At 38.4% G+C, this 26300-nt stretch overlaps 1 protein-coding gene across 1 annotated transcript in view; it reads right to left on the reverse strand.

Annotated features, from left to right (window-relative positions):
• Positions 1 to 24039, reverse strand: part of tbc1d9 (TBC1 domain family, member 9 (with GRAM domain)) — a 63357-nt gene extending 39318 nt beyond the window's left edge. Inside the window, exons 1-11 of the mRNA XM_042484931.1 lie at positions 23295 to 24039; positions 14276 to 14386; positions 12505 to 12623; positions 11837 to 12065; positions 10823 to 11084; positions 9966 to 10173; positions 9476 to 9682; positions 9175 to 9339; positions 8576 to 8726; positions 4644 to 4858; positions 4427 to 4544 (exon numbers count right to left, since the gene is read on the reverse strand). Coding sequence (XP_042340865.1) covers positions 4427 to 4544; positions 4644 to 4858; positions 8576 to 8726; positions 9175 to 9339; positions 9476 to 9682; positions 9966 to 10173; positions 10823 to 11084; positions 11837 to 12065; positions 12505 to 12623; positions 14276 to 14386; positions 23295 to 23415 — 1906 coding nt within the window. The 5' untranslated portion in view covers positions 23416 to 24039. The remainder of the gene's footprint in view (positions 1 to 4426; positions 4545 to 4643; positions 4859 to 8575; positions 8727 to 9174; positions 9340 to 9475; positions 9683 to 9965; positions 10174 to 10822; positions 11085 to 11836; positions 12066 to 12504; positions 12624 to 14275; positions 14387 to 23294) is intronic.
• Between the last annotated feature and the right edge of the window lie 2261 nt (positions 24040 to 26300).

Genomic DNA, 26300 nt, shown 5'->3' on the forward strand with positions numbered 1-26300 from the left:
CATAAAATGTTGCAAAAAAAATGGCCAAAAACACCATAATATAGCATGTTGAAAAAAAAAATGACCAAAAAAGCAAGGCTATAGTATGGCAAAAATGTCAAAAAATGACATGTCCAAAAAAAACAGCTGAAAACACCTCAAAACAGCATAAAATAGCGTGCTGAGAACGCCACACGCCATAGCATTAAAATGTTGCAAAAAAAATGGCCAAAAACACCATAATATAGCATGTTGAAAAAATGACCAAAAAAGCAAGGCTATAGTATGGCAAAAATGTCAAAAATGACATGTCCCAAAAAACAGCTAAAAAACACCTCAAAACAGCATAAAATAGCGTGCTGAGACACGCCATAGCATAAAATGTTGCAAAAAAAACGGCCAAAAAACACCATAATATAGCATGTTGAAAAAAATGACCAAAAAAGCAAGGCTATAGTATGGCAAAAATGTCAAAAAATGACATGTCCCAAAAACAGCTGAAAAACACCAAAAAAACAGCATAAAATAGCGTGCTGAGACACACGCCATAGCATTAAAATGTTGCAAAAATGGCCAAAAAACACCATAAATATAGCATGTTGAAAAAAAATGACCAAAAAAGCAAGGCTATAGTATGGCAAAAATGTCAAAAAATGACATGTCCCAAAAAACAGCTAAAAACACCTCAAAAACAGCATAAAATAGCGTGCTGAGACACGCCATAGCATTAAAATGTTGCAAAAAAATGGCCAAAAACACATAATATAGCATGTTGAAAAAAATGACCAAAAAAAGCAAGGCTATAGTATGGCAAAAATGTCAAAATATGACATGTCCAAAAAACAGCTGAAAAAACACCTCAAAACAGCATAAAATAGCGTGCTGAGACACACACGCCATAGCATAAAATGTTGCAAAAAAACGGCCAAAAAAAACACCATAATATAGCATGTTGAAAAAAATGACCAAAAAAGCAAGGCTATAGTATGGCAAAAATGTCAAAAAATGACATGTCCAAAAAAACAGCTGAAAACACCTCAAAACAGCATAAAAAATAGTGTGCTGAGACACGCCATAGCATAAAATGTTGCAAAAAAACGGCCAAAAAAACACCATAAATATAGCATGTTGAAAAAAAAAATGACCAAAAAAGCAAGGCTATAGTATGGCAAAAATGTCAAAAAATGACATGTCCCAAAAAACAGCTAAAAAACACCTCAAAACAGCATAAAATAGCGTGCTGAGACACGCCATAGCATTAAAATGTTGCAAAAAAAATGGCAAAAAAACACCATAATATAGCATGTTGAAAAAATGACAAAAAAGCAAGGCTATAGTATGGCAAAAATGTCAAAAAATGACATGTCCCAAAAAACAGCTGAAAACACCTCAAAACAGCATAAAAAATAGCGTGCTGAGACACGCCATAGCAAAATGTTGCAAAAAAACGGCCAAAAACACCATAATATAGCATGTTGAAAAAATGACCAAAAAAGCAAGGCTATAGTATGGCAAAAATGTCAAAAAATGACATGTCCCAAAAAAAACAGCTGAAAAAAAACACCTCAAAACAGCATAAAATAGCGTGCTGAGACACGCCATAGCAAAAATTTTGCAAAAAAATGGCCAAAAACACCATAAATATAGCATGTTGAAAAAATGACCAAAAAAGCAAGGCTATAGTATGGCAAAAATGTCAAAAAATGACATGTCCCAAAAAACAGCTGAAAACACCTCAAAAAAACAGCATAAAATAGCGTGCTGAGACACGCCATAGCATAAAAATGTTGCAAAAAATGCCAAAAAAACACCATAATATAGCATGTTGAAAAAAAATGACCAAAAAAGCAAGGCTATAGTATGGCAAAAATGTCAAAAAATGACATGTCCCAAAAACACAGCTGAAAACACCTCAAAACAGCATAAAAATAGCGTGCTGAGACACGCCATAGCAAAAAAATTGCAAAAAAAAATGGCCAAAAAAAAACCAAATATAGCATGTTGAAAAAATGACCAAAAAAGCAAGGCTATAGTATGGCAAAAATGTCAAAAAATGACATGTCCCAAAAAACAGCTGAAAACACCTCAAAAAACAGCATAAAATAGCGTGTGCTGAGACACGCCATAGCATAAAATGTTGCAAAAAATGGCCAAAAAAACACCATAATATAGCATGTTGAAAAAATGACCAAAAAAAAGCAAGGCTATAGTATGGCAAAAATGTCAAAAAATGACATGTCCCAAAAAACAGCTGAAAACACCTCAAAACAGCATAAAAATAGCGTGCTGAGAAACACGCCATAGCATAAAATTTGCAAAAAGGGCCAAAAACACACATAATATAGCATGTTGAAAAAAATGACCAAAAAAGCAAGGCTATAGTATGGCAAAAATGTCAAAAATATGACATGTCCCAAAAAACAGCTGAAAAACACCTCAAAACAGCATAAAATAGCGTGCCAGAAACACGCCATAGCATAAAAATTTTGCAAAAAATGGCCAAAAACACCATAATATAGCATGTTGAAAAAATGACCAAAAAAGCAAGGCTATAGTATGGCAAAAATGTCAAAAAATGACATGTCCAAAAAAACAGCTGAAAAACACCTCAAAAACAGCATAAAATAGCATGCTGAGAACACGCCATAGCATAGCATTAAAATGTTGCAAAAAAACCAAAAACACCATAATATAGCATGTTGAAAAAAATGACAAAAAAAGCAAGGCTATAGTATGGCAAAAATGTCAAAAAATGACATGTCCCCAAAAACAGCTGAAAACACCTCAAAAAACAGCATAAAATAGCGTGCTGAGACACACCATAGCATAAATGTTGCAAAAAACAACCAAAAACACCATAATATAGCATGTTGAAAAAATGACCAAAAAAAGCAAGGCTATAGTATGGCAAAAATGTCAAAAAATGACATGTCCCAAAAACAGCTGAAAACACCTCAAAAAAACAGCATAAAATAGTGTGCTGAGTGCTGAGAAACACCATAGCAATAAAATCTGCAAAAATGGCCAGAAACACAACAATATAGCATGTAGGAAAAATAATGAAAAAAGCAAGGCTATAGTATGGCAAAAATGTCCAAAAATGACATGTCATAAAAACAGCTTAAAATGTTTTAAAACACCATAACATAGCATGCCGAGAAACAGTATAGCAATAAAATCTGCACATCTCTATAAGTTATTCTAAGTAGATTTCAGCCATTTTTAGGGGGGGTCCAAATTTGACTTTTTTCGCCATACTATACTATTGCTATTTTTAGCCATGTTTTGGACACTTTAAATTATAAGGTTTTTGACCTTTTTTGGCAGTTATTCCCACTTCGAATGGTATGACATGTAACAACAAGTTATTCTAAGTGGTTTTCAGCCATTTTTAGGGGGGGTCCAAATTTGACGTTTTTCGCCATACTATACTATTGCCTTTATGGCCATTTTTTGGACATGCTAAATGATGTGTTTTTCTGGCATTTTTTGGCCTTAATTGCCACTTTGTATAGTACTGCGCATCTCTGAAAGTTATTCTAAGTGGGTTTCAGCCATTTTTAGGAGGGGTCCAAATTTGACTTTTTTCGCCATACTATACTATTGCCATTTTGGGCAATTTTGACATGCTAAATTTTGTGGTTTTTTTGGCATATTTTGGCCTTTATTGCCACTTTGTTTGGTATTGTGCATCGCTGCAAGTTGTTCTTAGTAGGTTTCAACCATGTTTAGAAGGGGTCCAAGTTTTACTTTTTTCGCCATACTATACTATTGCCTTTTTGGCCATTTTTTGGACATGCTAAATTATGAGGTTTTTGGCCGTGTTTGACCTTTGTCAACCCCTCTCTCTCACCCCCTTTCACACTAGAGCTTTCCTATCCATAAAAGGCCAAAATCTATAAAAATTATAATTATAAAAGTCATAGTATAGTTTGTCATACATGTATATTATAGTGTGTCGTTAAAAGTAGCATAAAAAGGTCATAATATAGTATATGTTCGATGGTTTGCTCTGAAAAAGTATCTAATTGAAGTTGACTGTATAATAGCTTTTGTGAAGAGAAAAAACAAAAAAACAAAAAATATACAGTACAATTTCCTAAATCACATGAAAATGTCATATTAAAGTATGTCATCCAAAGAGGAGAGTACACTATGTTGTCCTAAAAATCTTGGCATAGTATGATTTTTTTTAAAAAGACATATTGTAGCATGTCAAAAAAATAAGTGGCTTAAATATGTTTTGTTGCCGCCCCCCTTTACACAGCTGTGAATTGCTTAACTTCCATGTCAGACTGCAGTCTGCTTCTCTAACGGAGCGTGCCGACAGACATCCACCATATGTAACACAGCGTCTATGGACAAGTCCCTCATACAACCCCCCTTTAAAAAGGTCCTAATTATCCCTTTAACTAAACAGAAAGTTGGCACAGATGCACATACTGACCTACAACCCTGGTGTTGTAGTAGTCAGGCAGCATCCTCTCACAGAGCGCCACGAGCAGCCAAAAAGCCTCCTCTTCCTTGGCGTAGAGCAGCAACACAGATGTCACAATATTCATAGCCTTTGGTGTTGAGGGAGAGAATAGTAAAAATGCAAGTTCTGTCAAGGACGGCAAGATTTCTGTCAGCTCATGTCAAAATCAAAACAAGACTATGTGTACCTGACAGTATCCAATGTTGGGGTTTCTGAAAGCGTAGGCTGTGAGGACCCTGCGGAGGGCAGCGATGCCCATCTCATTCTGAAAGGCTGGGTGCTCAGGGAGGGAGCGGTGCAGGTCCCTCTCTATCTCCTCTGTTGCCAAGTTGTATTTCCCCATCGACTTCTCCACCAAGTCTTCGTAGTATCCAGGGTGCGTGGCCATTTCATTAATTGCACCTGTGACAAACAGAAGAGATTAAAGCTCCTCTGTCAGATCTCCTCTAAGATAACTACAAGAGCTAAAAGTCTTTGTGATGGTGTCGATTATATGCAAAGTTCTCAATAAATGTTTAAATCCTATAAGATAAGACTGACTTCACTGATCTTAGGAAGGGGCAATTTAAGTGTCACAGCACCTGAAGTGCACAAAGATAAGTAACTTAAAAGAATAGGTAATAAAGTACATTATGGACCCTTCCCTAACTACTCAGTTACTAACCGTGAAACTGAGAAAAATGGCTTTTAAGTGTTTTTTGATAGGGCTCCATGATACGCAAACAAAATCATATAGTGATTATATTGATGGATAATGCAATTATGTTACGAGTTGTGATTTAATGGGAATGGCAATTTTTGCATTTCATTTTCACTGAGGAAAATGATCATGATGATGTGACTGTTCGTGGGATCTGTATAAAAAGCGTGCTCCTCAGCGTCTGGAATATGATTAGTAGGCAGGAGCATCTTTGTAGCACAACATGGCTACTTTCACAATATTATTTTGTGACACATTTACCGTTTTTTTTTGTTGCAATGTGGATATTGCAGATGGATATATCCCGATTTAGATAATATTTTGATTAGTTGTGCAGCCTTTTAGGGAGACAACTGGTGATGCACTTATTGAATATGTGTTCATATGATAGCTTAAATTTTTAAAAAGGTAGTTATTGCATACTGCGTTTGTGCTACCTTGAACAGCTATATAGGCAATGCAAATGCAAAGTGCATGAACTATAATTTTAATGTTTTATCTCGCTCAGTATGAATAAAAGTGTTTAATGTCTAACTAGATTAAATTTGATTTCTTCCCTCCATAGATGTCTGTTGTAAGACGGCGCCACTCATAGTTGTCACGGCTTTATGGTGTTTTTGCCCATTCTGCACAAAACTGTGCAGCTTGTTCTGACACAGATATATCGTGCATTTTGTTATGTTCTTTTATTTTTGTGAGATGTTTATTGTAGTTTTTTCTGTTCTATATTTAAGTTCTTGAGTTATGCAGTATTCCTCTTAATGTGTATAAGTTTGTATGCACCAAAAAATCAAAATCAAATTCCTTGCAAGTGGAAACCTACTTTAAAAATTTAGATTTCTGATTAAGTTTTGAATGTAATGAGAGTGCAAATTTGCAGCAACCCTCAAGTATTACTTTGTTCTTTAATTCACTTCAGATTTGACCTGAATTAAAATTACTTGCTATGGTCATTGTCACGTTATTATTGTGTAGCTGACATCACTCTCATTCTTACATTCACAATTAGCTGTAATGCGATTACTGTGATTTTCTTTGGCTCTATAGCATTTCAGATCTCCACGAACCCAAGGCAGCACACAGTAACTACATTTACTGCGTTTTCTTTCTTTGGGTCTTAGTTGGATTTTGTATTTACTGCAACTTTGACACCTACAAAAGTAGGAGCTCTCTGCTTTTACAGTTTGGTAAACCACATTACCCATTAAGGTAAACACCAAACCTTTCAGTCATGTTGCATCATTTCATTATGTATTCCAGTTACTTATCAATGTGCACATCACACTTTTACACTCTGTCAGCAGCCTGATGGCTACAAGGAGAATTAGTTGACCCAATTAGCTCCCTCAAAAGTTGCTTTACAGTCCTTATTGTCACATTAAGGTTGTCTCGATTTGGCATATTTGTATTAAAGTATCTTCTGATTTCAATAAAAAAAAAATTACTGAAGCCATAATTTTTAAATAGTAAAATGCTGTAAAATAATTTTTAATATGGCGAAATGTTAGTAAACAAGCACTGTAACACTAATGGTACTGAAATTAAAGACTTGTTTGCTGGTTAATGTACTTTTCTTTAGTTATGTGATTAACTTGGCAATAAAACCTGGAGGATACATTTTCACATTAGTCCATGATCATGGTTTTCCTCTGCACTGTTATCTGCATTGTAAACATGCTTTCTAAGGCTCACAAAACCAGTTTTTACACCCTCTGTTCTAAAACAAGACACCAATTAGGTCATCACCTTAATGTTTAAAATAAACACGGCCAGTAATTCTGTTGTAGGAGATTAGCAGAGTGAAAATTCATTTCAAAAGTGCAGGCAAAGGTTACAAAGATGAAAACAGTACAGCTGTGACGACAGCCTCCTGAGCCATAAGTGGGTCACTGGGGAGAGAGGGAGGAGCTATTTGTAACCTGCTCTGCTCAGGTGAGGATGAGTATTAGCTGCTGCATGACTGTGCCTGTTCACAGGAAAATCTGGAGCTGGTGCATACCTGACTATGCAGCATGTTTTTAAAGAATGACAGTCACAAGATACAGTTCCCCTGAGAGATTACAGGTAATAGAAAGTTTCCACGCAGTAATGTTTGGTGGATAGGTTTAAAATGTTGTGTTCAAGCACTCATGGAAAATAATATAAACAAATGTATGCTTTTGTACGAGCTGTTTTACACAAATTCAAGTGAGATAATGTTTCCTGCTTCAAGTAAATCTCCACACCACATTTACTCCAGATATAAAAAATAACTTCTATCATATCAGCAGGACTGTCACTGAATTCTCTGTTCATGACCAGGTACACATTTTTACACCATAAAAAATACTGATTTAAGTCACAAACTCAGTTTCAGGGTAAGGGCAATGAGTCTTTCTTTGGGTCGTTTTCTGATGCAGAAAGAATAATGACCTAAATATTAGTTTTGTTGACCCCATACACAAGTGGCTTGTTTGTTTAAAAACTGGGCTCAGTATTTGGGTTTGATTGGTGACCAAATTGTTTTTTAATATTTATGAGTGCTGGTTAAATTTAGCCTAGTATTGAGTTTATATTGGATTAATACTAGATTAAACCAGTGCCTGGTATCATGATTAATCCAGTAATTTTAATATATAGCCCTATTTGTTTTCTAAAGTAACTTTGTGAATATACACTAAATGCTGTATATCATAATATACTTGAAGTTCAGTATAGAAAGGTATCACTGCAAATATACTGCTGTATGTTTGGTTGCATCTTTGGGGTACTGTTTATTTCTCCCAGAAAATAAGATTTTTTTGGGATCCTCGACCTGGGGTTATTGTCCTCCCAAAGGAGTCCCAAAAACTACCTAAGTGTTTCCCACACAATCAAAGTTATTTCTGTAATACAACATTTTTTTCTCATTTTTTTTGCTTTTTCTTGTGAAATATACTAAACTGTAAATCCTTCAAAAGAAAGAATCTGAGGTCACTTTTCAGTTGAGTGGCTGACAAGTGAAAAAGCATTCATCATTTAAACAAATGTTTTGCTTATTTTCAGATTTTGCCTAAGGCACTATCGAGGCTAGAGCCAGCATTACATGTTAAAACAATTTCAGTCTTGAATAATCTGAATGGTTTTCAACACTGTGTCACAAAGAAAGTAAGGTATTAACTATAGGCTGCAACACAGAAATAAGAATTTGCTGTAGACGTAAACTTGTGTCTCACATTGGCTATTAAATTTTCATCTTGTTCTCACATTTTTAATTTGTCAACAGGGTGTCTATGGATAGATTCCACTTGCATAAAGTATGCATCATGTGATGTTATGATTAAGTGTGAGCACGTAGTATGCAGGGTGTGGTGTCATCAGGTGTATGACTGAATTATTCACAGTCCTGTGTGTGTGTGTTGTGTTTACAATATTTCAGGCCTCGCTGAACATTCACTCACCAGAGAAAAGCAGCCAGAGGTCTCCTCTCATACTCTCAGGAATCCCCTTGAGGACCAGCTCCTTCGTTTTCTCGGTGCGGTACATACACACTCCCTGTCCGTACTCTGCAAAGTGGTTTTTCCATGCCTGCTCCTTTAGGAACTCCTTCGCCTTGAAGAGGTAAAACAATGAGATGCAGTAGCTCAAGTACAAATACTGTGACCCATTTTCTGTCAGAATTAGACTGATTTCTTGCACAACTAACATAGCAATAATATATTGTAATATTCTTTAATTCAAGGTCATAGTACCATTGCACTGACATTAAGAGCAGTTCTGGCCTTATTTGTAAAGTCTTGCAGGAAGAATAATCCTGCCATTATGCTGCTAGCAGCAATCCTTCATGCAGCTTAATATCCGTGCAGTGTAATGAGGTGAAAATGGCAATTATGAAAAGGCAAGAAAAAAATGTACAGTTTAAATACATTAGTCAGGACTACAAAGAGCTTTACCAGAAGCAGAACAAGTTATTATTAAACAAGGTGTTACTACATGCTGTGCCATGCTTGACAAGATGAAATGCCCATAATTGTACTGGACAAAAGTGCATTTCACCCACCAGCTTGGGATTAAACTCCTCAGGTGAGCGGCGGCGGTACATAGTCATCAGGGCTTGTGTGGCTGTGGGCACGCTGCTGTCGTTCAGGTTGAATGTACGCTCGCTCTCTGAGCCCAAACTGTGCTGCGGGCTGCTAGAGAGCAGGGATCCATGCTGGGAGTAAACCTGGAGGGGACACAGAACATGTTCAAGCTTTATGCTTTTACATGTTCAGTGTCACCAGCACTGTTCAAAATTACTGAACCATAGATTTTGTCTTTACTTAAAGTAAACTATGTTTTTAAGAAACTTTTTTTTTTACCTCATCGTCTGAGCTGTTCAGGCTGCCGGTAAGCTCCCTCTCTAGGTAAATCTTGGAGGTGGTCTGCTGCAGGAAGTCAGAAATTCTCTGGACCAGGAAGTCTCGGTCCTTCAGGTTAGCAAACAGGAAAGTCATACGATTCTTGGTACTGATGGAGAGCGGGCTGGGCAACACATTGGAGCTGTCAGCCTTCTCCACGATGGTCACCTGGAAAAAACAACAGAATATTTCAGAAATAAGAGTTCTTATTAAAGGACACTCTAACGAGCTTTGACTTTCATGAAAAATACAATGAAATACATAACTATTCTATTCCAAAAGAATAAAGTTCAAACATAGCCCACTTATATAAGAAGTTAAGTGTTAACTGACCTACGTAGAGATTTACCAATCACTAAACTACAACAAGCTGCAGCCTAAGTTGGTTCAAAGTTGAATACTTAAAGGACATTTACTCCAAACCCAGCGGTCTTTTTACAGAACAACTCACCTCTCTTAGCGGGATGATGAGGCTGCAGAGCGTCTCCTCCTTGCTGGTGAAGCAGATGTAGTTGGTGGATACAAACATCTGTCCTAGGATGTGCATCTTGTTAAAGGGGGTCCACAGGGTGCAGTCTGTGTGTCCATCCAGCTTTTCATCTTTGGGCAGACGGAAGAGCGCACGGTAGCGCTCACTCTTAGCTCTTGCATCCAAATCCCTGAAGGAAACAAAATGCAGAGGCAGGTTAGATTACAAGGTTTTTAAAAAATATTTATTGTATGTTAACTGCTTGGTATGATATAATCTACTGATTATAAGTCAAAAATATGGCATACCAAAAAAGTGTACAATATTTTTAGAATATACTGTACAGGTATGTCAATATTTTGCATAGGACTTGCCCTGTTAAATTGACAATAATAGTCATGGACGGTTTATTTCCTGTTGTTATATAATCTGGACTCAAACAATGAAGTATTTGTGTAGAAACAGTAAAGTGTGATGTAATCATCATACAATCTGCAGTGAACCCAAATCATGCTTACAATAAATGTGTTGATGAAGCGAAAATTGGGATCTTAAGGCCATTCTTAAGGGCTTGCAGAGACCAACTAAAATTCAAAGGCATAATACTCCTTTTGTTTCCAAACACAAGTGAGTCATGCTTTAGCATTTGTAAAACCTAAACTTGCAACATTATTTCAGACTTTCATCTTACGTTCTTATGTTAAGCGTCTGGATAACCAACTGCTCTATCAACCACAACACATTAATGATCAGTCAGCTCCTAACACCTAAAGTCTAAAGCCTAAACAGCATTTATTATTGATGTGCATTAAGCGTTCCCACGTTCAGTTCTTTCTCACCGCTTCAGTGCTGACACCTTCTTGGGTGACTTCTTCTTGAGTTTGGGCAGCGAGCGATCCTGCTCGAAGCCTTTGTTGTCCAGGAGCTGACGCATAGCGATGTTGGCCAGCTGCTCTGCCAGTTTAAACGTCTCGTTGATGTTGAGGAAGACGGAGAAGACGTGCTCGTTGATGCGGGTGCTCACCTTGATAGCGTCGGGCAGCAGGAGGGTGGCGCTCTTCTCCAGCTGGGTGATATCTGCCCAGCGCACCACCAGTTTGGCTAACAATTACAGAAAGACATTAAAAGGAGAGACATAAGTATATATCAGAAATATAAGACAAAGCCTCCCGGATATGGTTTAAAATTTGCAAAAGGTTTCACTTTGTGAAGATTGCGAGAATACTTAAATGATGCATAGTTTGATTTGTGGTAACTGCTTACTGCACAAAAACTCTTAATAGTTGAGAGTCTAAAATAAATACAACCTTGAAAAAAATTTTTTTTTTTCCAGATATCACCAGATCAGAGATCCCTCCAGTAATTAAATAAATCATTTGGAGGATACTTACAAAAGAAAACAAACTTTGAAATGATTCAACAGCTCATAACACAAAATATGGAGGAGACAATCAGGCAAGGAGACAGCTCAGGAAGATTAGAATAATATTTGGATTAGTCAGATGAAAACTGCCAAAGTTGAAGCCAATTATACTAAGAGATCTCAGGGACAAAACCAATGCATTGCAATAATAAAAATCATATTGGCAAGGTTGCTAAAAGATTATTTATGCCTCGGCAAAATCCCAGAGTGGTATGTAAAATGCTGTAAAGAATTATTCATATAGTGTATACTGTGCCTCTAAAGTAGCCAAATCGATGTGTCTTAAAATGATCCTGACGCTGTACAGTTATTGTCTAGCACATGTCGATCCACCCATTCTGCTTGAAGACATTGACAAAAGTGCAATATGTGTGATCTATAAAAACAGGGCAATAGTAATAAATGGTGAGACCGTGAGTCTGTATCCGACCTTCTTTTCCGAGTAAGTAGGAGTAGAAGCAGAGGTGGTTGATGCTGAGGTAGAGCCATCCCTGTCGTGGCACCTTGCCCTTCCAGTAGCTGCAGGAGTAATAGTTGACCAGCTTCTCTTCTTCTGGCATCCCAAACAGTTTACGAAACTTGGCACTGGCCTCCTTGAACTTGTCTGTGTCATCATCCTCTTTGACATCGTGGTTCTTGTTATACTCGGCAATGATGCCCTGAGGCAAGATGGAAAGAGACAGAAAGAGGTAATGAGCTGGGATTAATGTTCTAAATTTTATAGTCATCAAGCATGGACTACTAAAGTTTTGAGTACTTCACAGGCTTTTGTTTTTCCAGAAGTAAACTAGCAAAGCTTTTTTAAGTAGTAGGTGATAATTTTATGGCCTGCTCAAGACTGCTTTCTCTGTTTGTCCTCAAAAAATGTGTTGCTTTGTTGAAATTTCCTTTGTTGAATCAAATGTATTGCTGTCTTTTTTTTGTACCTTTTAATGATCTACACTCTGAATGTCTGTGACCAACAAATAAAACATTCTCTAACAACATCCATTGTTTACATCTATAACAACCAAAACTCCACTATTTCACATACGACATTTTTGAATTTGAAGCCCAAAATACAGTCAACAATTCTGATGTAACAGAGTGAACAGTTACCTGGACTTTTCCTTTGACAAAGGTAGTAATGTCATTTTCATTCTCAAAGATGGAGAGAGTCTGCAGCAGGTTATGTTCCAGCCACTCCCAGTGCTCTGTGATCTCTTTGCGGGAGGTTCCTGCAGCGGAGTGAGGAGGGAAAGTCAGAGTACTCAGCCACTGTGTTCACAGGAGGAGTGTTATGGTGTTAAGTTTCAGAAATAACTTGCAGTACAATCGTTATGAAGTACTGGGACACACGTGAATGTTTTATTCTTAAGCAGCGAGGTGGGAAATCCTCTTTAACTGGAGGATGGATAATGCCGACAAACACATCGGTGCGCATCAGATAAAATGCATATCTTCCAAGTCTAAACAGCAACACTATAATGACCATTTTTGTTAATGTTATCAGTGATTAGTGGGGTCAAAACTGATTTTTTTTTGGCTGCAGGAGAAACCGACTGCAGTAATGGCTGCCACCATGGACCATTATCCCTCAGCACTGCTGCAAACAGCCCCTCAGTGAGTGCACATTCACTGAATTAGCAACGTCTGCCAGACTGCTCCACTCTCCAATCTCTGCACTGACGAATTAAGGGCTGGGAGGGGTGAAGAGGGAGAGGAGGTGGGGAGCCATTGCCATCTCAAAGCCAGGCTAGTCCTCTGTAGACCTCCATTTCAGATAGATAGGTCACACAAATAGTACTGATTTCTACACTCAGGGGAACAGTTGAATTAACTGCACAGATTCACTAAAAAAAGTAATCTCTTCCAGTGTCTAAAGAGTGTCCTATCTTCATTGGATTTGAAACTACAGATAATTGCAGCAGTTTGATCCTCAAATCATAATTTTATCAAGCATCATCCTGATTTGTGTCTATGCATTCCCAAAACGTGTGGGTTGCATCTCTGAACTCCCACATATATGCAAATAAAGCACAATGAAAACTACAGCATTTTGCTTGTCATTATTTGCTGGTTTTCTGTGTCTTTTCTGATGTTTTCTGAGTGAACTAATACCTTAAAGATTTTGGACTGATGATCAGACATGCAGTTTGAGTGTGTTAACCTGGGCTACAGGCACTGTTCTTACATTTGTAGACTAAACAATTAATTGAATGATGAAAAAAATAATCAGCAAAGTAACTGATGATGAAAATTAACAGTTGCAGCCCTGGTTTATGTTGGAAGTGTCAGAGTTTTTCCTAACATAAAGCTCAGATGATTTCACATTCAATGACACAATAAAAATGATTTAATAAAAGATTGCTGCCTCTACTCAGTCTGGAGTGCGGCTGCTACTTTGCATGATTCACTGCCACCGACAGTCTCTCACTGGAAAAAACAAGTAAAGCTTTGCATAGAATATGCAGATTACTTTATTGTGAGACACCAGCTGATGAAGTGAAATCCAGATGAAACGCCATCAAGTGATCAGCCAAAAAACACAACATCCACTCATATTTAAGCATCGATTGCTGCACCCCATCCTGTAATCCTGCCCTTTAAAACCACCGAGGCATGATGTAATGCTTGGCATTCGACAGCTAACATGGGAAAGGCAGGATGTTGAATCAAGTGCTGTGTGCTTGCTGGGGGAGGGAGGTGCAGGGGGTTAAAACACACAGGGGTCTACACTGCCTTAACACACACCTGTATACCGCACACCTGTTAAAATATGCAGGAAAAAGCAGCTGAAGTGATGCAAGTCAACAGACTGAATTCTCAACATAGATTTCAGGTTAAATGAGTGTGTTAACTCATAGCTAAAGAGTTACAGTGCACATACCATGAGCAATGATCCAGTAAACTAAAGAGTCAGGGGTCTGGTAAAGGATCCTATATGGTGCCATCCGAGCGCTGGAGTCCAAGACGACATCCAGGGTCCCGACAAGCAAACCTGTAAGAGCCAAAAAATACTGTTATTAAAGACTGAAAAACAAATAGTACGAAACACTTCATACATGACAAACTAACTCTACAATTAATTGATGATGCAGATTACACTATAAATGTGTCCAACTGTGAAACAAAAGCCCTTACAGTCATGTAAAAACCATAAACAATCATTTGAGATGCCAAACAAGTACACTCATACTTTTAGATTACTTTGTGATGCTGAAGCAAAGGGGAAATCTGTGAGATGTTGTGGTTTAGGATCTGAGTGTATGAAAAACATCCTGTAGCCTAAATGTCTATGCCCTACATTTAATGCATTTGTTGACTTGTTAGACCTGTTAAACCTGTTAGACCTGTGATCTGTTTTACTCTGGGACATGAAATCAAAAAGTGTTTTTGTTATCTGAAGTCAGGTGATAAATGAAGGCAGATAACTAATCAAAAGACGAAGAAGGTGAAGAAGGTGATAAAAGATAAAAGCTGCCTGAACGAATGATCAACAAAAATGAAATAATGAAGAGCCATGATGCATTTTTCTCTGTACTGAAAATTACTGCCAGCAGGACAACAAAAATTGTGCACTGCATCCATAGTACATACTAATCTGAAGTGGGTTTTTAGTATGTTCACACTGGAAAAGTAACAAAATGAAGCACACTCAAACCAAACAGCCTGCATACTACATACGCTTGATTTTTGAGTTGACTGCTGATTTCATGCTGCAGTGCACAAAGGGACTAGAGGAAGTGCTCACAGCTGTAAAACTGTAATAATAAATTGTGGGTGGTGGAAAATCTGCTCCAGAAGGATCCTGAAAACAAAAAGTGCCAAGTCTTTGAAAATATCATTTTGCTTTTGTTAATTTTAAGTGACATTCAACATCGTAGCTTGATAAACATCTAACGTTACACATATTTTATAATTCTCTCTTAATTTAAAATGCTTAAAGGGATACTTTGATGATTTTCAACCATCTTTGTATTATAACAGTGTAAGCAGTATGTGTAAATGAACCATGGTGCCTGTCACCAATAACAAAAAGAGTAGAGAAGTACATATATATATATATATATATAAAGAGAGAGAGAGAGAGACGCTCCTCCCTCTCTTAAACACAAACCAAATTGTTGAAAATGTAAAACTAAGCAATGCTGCTGATTAAATGTAAACCAAGACTCTGTTACTGTATTACATATTTCTCATCTAAAACATTTTTAGAAACAAATTGCAGTACCCAGTTTTGAGAGTTTGTAAACAGGAAGTGACACCATACTTTTCCCTGCATTGTAAAAACTGAGGCAAAAAAAAAAAAGACCGAACAGTAAAACTATGCAGCGCTGATCAAATGTGAAACAAGATTCTGTCACTGTGTTGTCTACTTCTTGCCTTAAAATAATTCAAAAACATATTTTTCCCACATTGCATTACCCACCAGCGGGACTGTTCAGTGCTGCGCAATGCATTCTGGTAGTTGTAGGTTTTCAACCTCTTGAGCAAAAGCAAATGCCACAGCCCTTTTCTCTGTTTTCTCTGGTCATGTAGCACCAAATGAAATACTTCCTTAAGTATTTCAATGTACTGCTAAACATTGTACTATTAGTATACAGACGATTAGTATTTCTGGTACGAATTTGAAACACAGCAATGAATGTAAATGACACAGGTTTCAAAGTATTTTAAAAATGTCCTTTTTAAATGTTCTACGACAAAGGAAATACATTTGACTCACTAAAAGGATTCACACAATGCTTCTTTTGGTGAAAAGCACTGTAAGAAAGAAAACTTTACAAGATACCTTTAACTCATTAACAGTTGACCCATAGACTTGATGTACTACTTGTAGATAATTTACCAGCTTTTGCTGCAGGCTTTTAATGAGATGAGAACCCTTTGACTCTTCATCAAGGACATTATTAACTCCAAAGCCATAAAAAGACTTTCAAACCCCCGAAACCCAAAAAGCTGTTCTTTATAATTGCATATAACTGATCGGAGAGCTGTTGCAACTTTTTATACAAGTTCCTAATTAGAAAGTGATCCCACAATCATTTGCAATGTAAAAAAACGGCAGTTAGCTGTAATTTGCCAATGTGATACCATTTTCCGAGCTGTTAGTTCAGATTAGGTATACATTCAACTGCCATGAGAGAGAGACTATTTTTGTTCAGCAGCTCATCGGGGCAACACACAGTATGAGTCACACAGAGAGAGGATGAGGGGGAGGAAGGGGAGAGAGAGGAGACAAGCAAGCAAAGCTGAGATGTTTTCTTATTTTCAGAGGAAATAAAATCTTAAGGAAAGACAGACAAAAAAAAAGCACATCTGTGTGGTTTAGACTCACTGACCCTCCATCATTTAAAGACCTTGGACTACACTTAAAATCCTTTGCTCTCATTGTCCATCCACCTCATGTCCGTTCTTCCGAGCCTACCTCCACATATCTGTCTTTATAAGTCCTTAAAGGGTCCTTGCACCGTTTTGTGCCATTGAACACCAAAAAGCGACAATAAAGCTTGGGCCTCAACAAATCGCTAATAGACCATTAGGTCTCTTAAATGGACATACCATTAGAAGGTGACTGATGTCATGTGTTGTATTTGTAACCACTTAACCATTTCCACAGGGCTAAGAAAAGTCAATCAGCTTTAGTGGAGTCTTACTTACACTGAAACTAATGAGATAGACCGGCCTGACACCAGTCCCTTTGTGAGAAACAAACAACTGTTCTGAGTGTTAAGACAGCTTCCTTCTTGACAAATTAAATCACAAGGCTTAAACAGTCAAAACCAATGTTCAAAAGTTGCGCATGTTGATGTTAGAGACAGCTTTTAATGTGGCACCCAGTTAACTTTTCTTCTCAAAATAGTTTTAGGTGAAAGTGACACAGCAGCTTTCATGTGGTAAAAAAAATGTGAAAAGCAGCTTATTTGGGCTTAAGTTGTACAGCATGTAATGAAGACTTGAAGACATGAAGAAGCCTGTGACATGTGAGTTGAGGTTTAGCACAGGAAACTTGGGGGTAACGCACAAGAAAGGAGACCACTGTAGGTGTAAGACCACTCAACAGCCACTGTGTCCCGTGTAGGACTGATTGACTGTAAGTGAAACCCCAAACAGACAGAGAGGCAGCTGTTTGTTTGCCATTGTGAAATTAGATGTTGTTTATTTACAACTGGTAACCCCCGAACTGCTCAATCACATGCCTCTGCAGAAGTGACTGATCACACCAAGGCCCATGTGACGGCTTGTTCTAACTCACACCTCTGCGTCTACACACTGAATGAGTGGGTGCACAACATAAAAAACAAAGACAGCACACAGCTGTAATGGTAACATGTTCTGCTTATCTTTACAGGATAGAAAAACAACTTTCCTCATGAAAAGAACAAGCTTTAAAATCATGTGATGCCTCTCTTCTCAGAAACAAGGACACAATCAGAGCTGCCTATTGTTAGAGCAAAACAAATCACCTTCTCTGAAAAATGTTTCACTCAGGAAACTAAACCAACATGGGAAAACAAGCTACTTATTCTCTTTAGTTTACGGGTGACTGCTGTTGGTGTGGGATGTTAACAATGAGCACACAAAAGAACACAATCTCCGTCAGACTTACAAAACAATATTGCTTCGGAAACCTGAGGCAAGTCTGAATCATCATCATCATCACATGCAAGTCTCCTTGCCCTCTCGTAGGTATTTTACAGCCTCTCCACTATTTCTCAACATTTCAAAACAAGTCAACTCCTGTGTGGCCTGCAAAGGTCGGGGTTTCTGTCTGACATGACACACTTCCAGCTAAACATACAGTGGTTACCAGCTGGATTGTGAAACATCGTGTTATACAGTGACTCAAATTATTGTGTAATTTTATGCTGTGAGTGTCAGGCTGCATATTAACTGACACGATGACCTGAGGTTATCTGCAGTCTGATGTATGCAGGTTTGGTTATTTTTGCTTCCTCTAAAAGCAAACTGACTAATAATGACCATGGCCACATATAGACAACAAAGGACAATTGGATGCGACACGTTTCTCTTAAAGTTCTTCCGCATCTGCACAGTGCATGCAAACTCACTTATTAGATAAGACAGTAAGTGACTGTTGAAAGCTGGGAGCTTATCAGGTTTAACGTGTCATGCAAATTACATTTAACATGAAACTGAGCAGGTACATCCCATACTGTGGACCTACTTGCAGCTTTGTCAGATCAAATTGTTTTTTAATGCGTCTTTTAAACGTTCCCTGTGGAGTTTTCTTGTAATCAAACTTAGTTACAGTGCAGTCATATTCTTTTGTGCATGCTGGTCTAACAAATGTTTTGAATGCACTTCCTTTTTTATAAAACATTTGCAATGATGATGAGTTTGCTTTAGTGTTTGAAACCTGCATCGTTTCCGTTTATGTTTGCTAGCTAGAAATTTGGAGACGTGATTTTTAGAAGGTCCTCTGTTTCACTTCTCAGAGTCAGATTATTTTGGGGAATTACGATGGACATCCAGGGGCGCATTCAAACAAATTCTTCTGTGAAAAAGAAGTAAGTCATCTAGTTTGACTAGCAAAATGGCACTGACCAAAGATGTAACCATTCAATGAAGGAATTGCAAATTAAAATAAATTCATAACTCATTTATTGAATAAATAAGTATATATCTCATATAAAACACTGGACATACTTTTTTACCTTAAACAATCCCTGTAAGAAAATGAGTCAGATATTTGGAACAACAAATGTCTAAGGAAACAAAGCTAGAATGGTTGAATACCTTGTAAACAAAATTCTGCCAGCAAAATATTTACTCAAATGTAGATTTTTAAGATTTTCTGTTTTTAGCCTTTTAAAAACAAATTGTCCATCTTTCTTAAATCCTGAATACATTTATTATAACAATGTATTTATTATTTTACCACTAATTTATTTGCTTTCATCAGTATTTGCAGCAGTACTGTCTGAAAAGCTCATTGCATGCAGCGTGCACCTTGTTACAAAATTAAGAGGTGCATGACCAAGTGCAGCTACAACTTGTGAAACTTTTATGCTTTATGCAAAATATGTGTTCCCTCACCCGCGACTCTACAGTAAGCTTAAACCTCACTTTACCCCAGTAAATTATTTTTCAGCTTTTCTCTGGAAGATCTGTATTCATTCTGCAACTGTACTGATGTTTCAAAATGTTACATAAATGATCTCTGAAAATCAGAGAGGATCTGTTTGGTGAAGTAAATAGGCTTTCATATTTGCCTATTTTCACCAAATCTGGTTGCACTCTGCTGGCTCCTACATCAGAGCTTCAGCCCGGTTACGTTGAACATGCAGATTTGAGCCTGGCTCTGTAAAATGCTCCGTCCTGGTGCAGCTGATTGGTTGCCCCTCTCCCTGGAGGAAGAGCTTGTGGGCAGTGCCAGTATCACTGGGTGCTGAGTGCCAACTGGCACACAGTACAAGTCAGCAAGCTCAGCATTTACATAACAATGACATCATCCCCTAGCACCACTTAGCACACTTTGTGTTGCCAAAGCAAGAACTCACCAGGGATGGAGAAAAGCAGGCTGCAGGTCTCATTCTGTATTAATAATATCAAAGGGGGTCAATTCACAAATATTATATTCTAAATGTGCAATAAATGTGACCACATGTCAAGTCTGAAACACATTCAGACACATCCAGAGCTTGAATATGGCAGCAATCCTCTATTTGCTGTGTAAAGACACAGTGGAGTAATGTCGTCCTGAGCAGAGAATGAAGTCACGCTACCTTTGTGTGTTATAATCCGAGCTTCTTTGTTTGCCGTTGCAGTGGCCGGTCTGGCTTTGCATGCACATTAGTGCATGTGTTTGTACCTACTGGCTAGCTCATCACCACTACGCTCATACACTGGTTACCGCTGATAACAGTACTCCGATCCATGTTGCTAAATCAGGTTGTTAAGGAAGCGCCCACCCTCTGGCCCTCCCCTGACTTTAAAACCGTTAACTCTGTCAGCACTGTTGCCGTTGTTAGCGCTGTTCACGCGTCACTTGTTGAGACAATCCCAGCTCAGATTCTGAATCATAGACATGGATTGAATGTGACACACAGCTCCTTTAAGCTTTTATTAGAAAGACTGACTTTTTTAAGGCGAGTACTGTTACATCGCTTTAATACGTCTAGGTGTATTTGGCCTCCACTGCTTTACTTATACCAGATTTTTGCGTCAATATGATGAAATATCTTCATGTGTAATGTGTTTAATAAACTGGATTAACTAAAAAACAATATTCCTACCCGGATATCTTATTCATAAAGGGTTCTGTGGTTCCTACCTCGGGGTCAGGACCTCCACACAGAGTCATAAAGTCAAATTAAGCCATCACAATATAAATACAGGGGTGAAAAAATAATTAATTAATTAATTTTAATGAATCATTCTCAGTTTTGTGTGCTATGGGGTCACAGGCTAAAAAGTCTACAATCCACAGTAGTATATGACAATATATTAGCATCATTACATAAAAGTTATTTAATTACTGTTTTTCCACACATCGCCCACTTCTGAGTCAGACTGGTCCTAGCAGAGATTTTACTCTGATCACATTTACTGGTGTTAGAGCTCAATGAACTGTGACACTGACTGACACAGAGTGAGAAATTCTCAGCAGGGAACAAAAACTGAGCTTATCAACACCGATCAATCATAAAGGCTTCATTTTCACTTCAGTTTTGAATCAAAAGCATAATATGCATTGAAATATTCCTAATTTAAATTGCTATAATCATGAATGGCTGCACCTTAAACCCATGTTAACACTTGGCTTTTTTATAATTTCATTAATTGTAAATTTGTTTTGGAAATATGCAGTATCAATGAACATGATCTTGAGGCCCAAAAATACAGCATTTAAAAATGTCACTATATAAAGGTCCAGTGTGTAAAATTGAGGGGGATTTAGTGGCATTTAGCTGCGAGGATTGTACATTGCAACCAGATGAAACTTCTCCAAGATAAAAGTCCTCCGGTGTTCATACTTCAGGACGTTTTAATGGGAGCCAAATTATCCTCAGAGGTCTCTTCCTCTCCAAAATGAATGGACACATGGGTTTTAAATGGATAAAATCACTGAATAAAGCAGTTTCACATTACAAATCACTGTTTCTATCGCTGTTTGGCATGTCAGAGAAAGGACACTAACCCAGCACCTGCTAATATGTGCTCACCTTTTTCTCTCTAATAAGATAAGATCCAGACATTCAGGAGTTTTTTATCGAGCACTGAAATTATCTACAGAGGTCACTTCCTCTCCAAAACAAATTAACCCACTGATTTCAACTGGTAAAAACACTGAATAAAGCAGTCTCACGTTAAAAAAATCTGTATTTTTCCGATACTGCTCACAGTTGTGGTGCTGATAACTACACAGCACAATGTGAAAACATGAATAAACCAAGAGCCAATGTTTCATTTTTCTATTTTAGGCTACTGGCGGTGCAACATGGCGATCTCTGTAGACAAGGACCCGCTCCCTGTGTGGATATACGCAACTCAATCTAAGGCAACGCAAAATTGCATACAGCAATAATTGTATTCAGGTGATTATACAGCAAAGAAAACATACTTAATACATTATATTCAGCCAATATAATACCTTAAAGCCTACACACTGGACCTTTATACTGATACCAGTCTTATATAAATCATATTCTTCAATTAATTTGTGTTCAAACAAAAACATGAAAAATACACATAAACGGAGCAATGGGGAAAGAATCACAACCATTTCACTGCTTTACAGTGTCGGTTTCATTTATATTTGTGGCTGGGACAGAGAAAGTAATTTCTTATTTTATTGGTGACATCACTGTTACTTGTAGTGTTTAACAGTCAAAGTGCTCCATGCACAAAGAAGTCTGATTGATTTCTATGGTTGTTTTAAGAAAAGGTGTTAAAAATAGCACCAAAGAGTACCTACAATATGTATAATAAAACACCATCGCATGTGTTAAATTTGAGGAAGTGCCACACTTTGTTCTCAGCTACACTCAGCTGAATTCAGGTCAAGGAATGAACCAAATTTCAAAATCCAGAGCAGGACATGAGGCTGTTAAAGTGTGAACCCTGTCCCTCATCCTCCTCCTCCTCCTCCTCATCCTCATGCTCCTCATGCTCCTGCTGCTGCTTGACCCATTTTGGATAGAAAAAGCAAGAGAGAGGAGGAGGAGTGAGAGAAGGAAGAAGGGGAATGATTCAGCATGAACAAGCAAACACACTCAAATAGATGCACTGCTGTCCGGAGTCCACTGCCGTTAGCGGGACGACCAATACTACTGTTTGCATTGTTGTAATGGATGAAATCTAATTCCTCTTTCAGGCAGGAACAGTCTCTTTTTTTTTTTTTTTTTTTTACAAGATACTGTAAGATAATGTGGCCTAATTTCTGCAGTAATTATACAATTAGACAGTAGATGTGCTGGACTTTGTCCTTTATTGCTCCTACCTGCCTGTTTGTGCTATTGTTTCTTTATATTGTACATTTCTTAGATTTTAATGTTGTATATTTTTATGTGTTTGTATGTACTTTGCTGAGTCTGAGCAATGCCAAAAACAAATTTCCACTGAGGTGGACAATAAAGTCTCTCTATCTATCTCTATCTTGGTCACAGGTTTATCTGTCATTAAAGCAGGCTGACATGCCAGAGAATAAATCAATTCGTGAAGGAGACGCTTAACTCTCGACATCCAGGTGAAAGGCCACCTGTGACAGCTGACAGGTCATGTGACCTTCCTCACATTAGACTGTCATGTCTGTCCTCATGTCCAACATCAACACAAACACTCCACATGACATCTTATAATGTCAATCGCCCGTCCGTAACCTCTGAGTTTAAATAAAGCATTTGTTTTTGATATTGATCCATGACAATAATAGGACTCACCCGCCAGACCTCCGCCTCCATCCCCGTGGCCCTTCCGCTTCTGGAGGATGAAATATGGATTTGCTCTCTCGGTGATCCATAATGCGCCCGCCAGTAACACATCTTCGGGACTGACCCACATAGTTCTCCTGGTTTTTAAGGGAACATTGAACAAAGAGGGCTGCTGACTGCTCCGATGTGTGATTGCAGCGATTACTGAATAATTAAACACCGATGCAGGCCTGATATTCTCCTCATCGACCCTTCAAATGTCCACTGTTAGATGTCCGAGCCAAAGTAAGACGCTCGTGCAAGTGTTGCTATAATTAAACCCGCCAGGCACGGACCGGATCGGATCGGCCTGCAATGTTGAGCTCCAAATTTCGCGCACACAGACCTTCTCTTGCAGCACCAGCCTCTTGTTCGCGGCACAGGCTCTTAGATAAATGAATTTCTCGGAGGTTTCTTAGGTTGCCTGGCTCGGTTTGCTGCCGCACACACAGCGCAGTGCTGGATCAGTCTTTGTTGTCCATGCTGCAAGGCAGGTGCGATCCCGTCACTGCCGATGTTTGCGTGACAGTTTGCGGTGAAAACCTCGTTGTAGCCGATCGAAATTGACAGTAAACAGTCTGTATGCTCTCCCAGCTGCGATGTCCGTCCGTGTACTGAAGCAGAGAGACGACACTTCAACAGCAAACCCGACGGCACAGCAGCAGTCCTCTCCTCCTCCTCCTCCTCTCCGCTGTAATGCAGCCGCTGCCGCACGCACACTGAAGCCAGCGCGTCACTGACAGGCCACCGCGCGACGTCAACGTGCAGGAGGAGGAAGCACATGATGAAATAATGAATATATTAATGAGTTTTCTTTTTGTTGTTGTTTTTTTAAATCACTATACAAAATACCATGCTAGCCTTCTTTTCGCTGACTATGGTTAAAACATGAATAAACTCAGGTTGTCTAGAGTGAATTAAGGGTGATTAAGACAGCTCTTGAATTTCCTCCCACTTTGAGCTTTCTTGCCATAATTTTTTTTAAAAAAGAGATACATTTCTGTGATACAAGGGATGTTAGCTATCCATGTAAGGAGAAAGCAGGTTATATCATATTCCAAGGAGTTGTAGCCCAAACCTTTTTTTTGTAACACATTTTATCACCGATTCAGGCTCATGTACGAATATTTATTGCACAATTTATTTGATACTTTGATATAGTTTCACATGCACATTTTGCTTTTCTAGTTGAATGTTCCAATGCAGTTCTGAGTATGTGGTTTCACAGTTATGGCTTTGCAAAAAAAAAAGACGATAAAATACACCCTGTATAGTTATACTGTCTCATCTGAGCTTATATCGGTTATCCTTAATTCAAACTACATTTTCATTCTAACAATAATCTTGACTTTTGTGCGAGGTTAGGCTGCAACATCCCTAAAAATTACCTTTTTTTGTTAATAAAGATGACTAGATTGTTTACTTTTTGATGAACAGTGATCAAAGGTCCGGCCACTCTTTCCACTGATAACGCAATTCACCTTAAGGAGCTGTGGACTACTGTAAGTCTGTAAACATGTTGGAAACTCTTCAGATGTGAAACATGCAAGTTTTCCTCTGTTTTGTTTCCAGTAAGTCCTTTGAATAACCCCAGGGCCAGATAAACCTGGCTAACCTGCTCCTCCACCCCCAGTGCACACATATTTGTTCAACAAATTTTGCCCAGTCACAGAAAACGGTCAGAGAAAGGGTCTGCCCAGAGATACTGTAGGTGCCACCAGTTGAGGATTCTGTGCCTTGCTCAGGGGCACCTTGGCAGCAGGAGCATGAACTTGAACATCTCTCCATCTACCAGTTCACACTTTGTTTTTGGTCTGTATGGGTACTCAAACCGACGACCCTCTGGTTCCCAGGCCAAGGCCCCACAGCTACTGCTGCATCTTTTTGTAGTCATTTGTGTCACTTTGATAAAAGTTTGTATTTTTTGGTCGTTGTTTTGTCTCTTTTCACAGTTCTCATCTGTCTCTTTGCAGTTCCTTTTTTTGAGTCAATTCCTCAGTGTTTCATGGTAATTTTAAGTGACATTTTGCTAGTGAAAGCCAGTGGGGGCTCCCGACACTTTGGGCCCCTGGGCCTGTGCCCTGCAGGCAGTCCAAACTCTGTTTAGTAATCCATCCGTAGTAATCTGTGTGTCTACCTACTTGTACACCAACCTTTTAACTACCACTGCACTGCTGTACTTGGTTTGAAATTCTAGACCTAAAGTTTCCAAAAGTACCGCAACATAAGACCCAAACAATAAGGTAAAAATGCTGGAGCCTCTTTAGGGATTTCAGTCAGAAACTGTACTTTAATGGTAAATATTACCATACTAACATAATACATCAAATTACTGCAAAGTTATTGCCACATAGACAGACCCTGGGGCACTTTTGTCCACTTCAAACAAACAAAAAATCATTTATTCCAACAACTATAACATTATCAGAATAGAATTTTGTAAAGATGTTGAAAATGTTCTAAGAAGGCCTATACCTGTGTATGTCTTTACGTGTTGGGTTTCCTGCACTTTGTAGCCTTTCAAAAACAGGATGCAGGAAGAAGGGGAGCTGCATTTTATAGGTTGACTCATCTCAACCGAAATGTGGCTTCAGGTTGTTGTTTATAAACTTTCCCCCACGGTAAACCGCACTGGGTCATCAGGCAGCGGCACACTTGCAAAGCTGTCTCCTCCACACGTGTTTGTTATTGTAGATGCGGGGACAGAAACGAGTGGTGAGCCTTTACAGTACCTGCACTCGCTCCAGTATGGTTTCCTCTCTGGGTTTGTGCATGACAAGATTGTACTGTCAGTTGGTGGGGGGTTGATGTGACTAATATCAACACTTCATACGCTTTTAATATTAAAGTGGTATCATAATGTCAACCTGTACTATTAGTCACCACAAACACTGAAGCATGAGATGAAAAACACCTTGGTCGGTCTCTCTGGCCTATCTTTCATGAAAACAACTGTTAGAAACATACAAACAAAAG

This window comes from Plectropomus leopardus, chromosome 4 (genome assembly GCF_008729295.1).
Source record: "Plectropomus leopardus isolate mb chromosome 4, YSFRI_Pleo_2.0, whole genome shotgun sequence".
NCBI lineage: Eukaryota > Metazoa > Chordata > Actinopteri > Perciformes > Serranidae > Plectropomus > Plectropomus leopardus.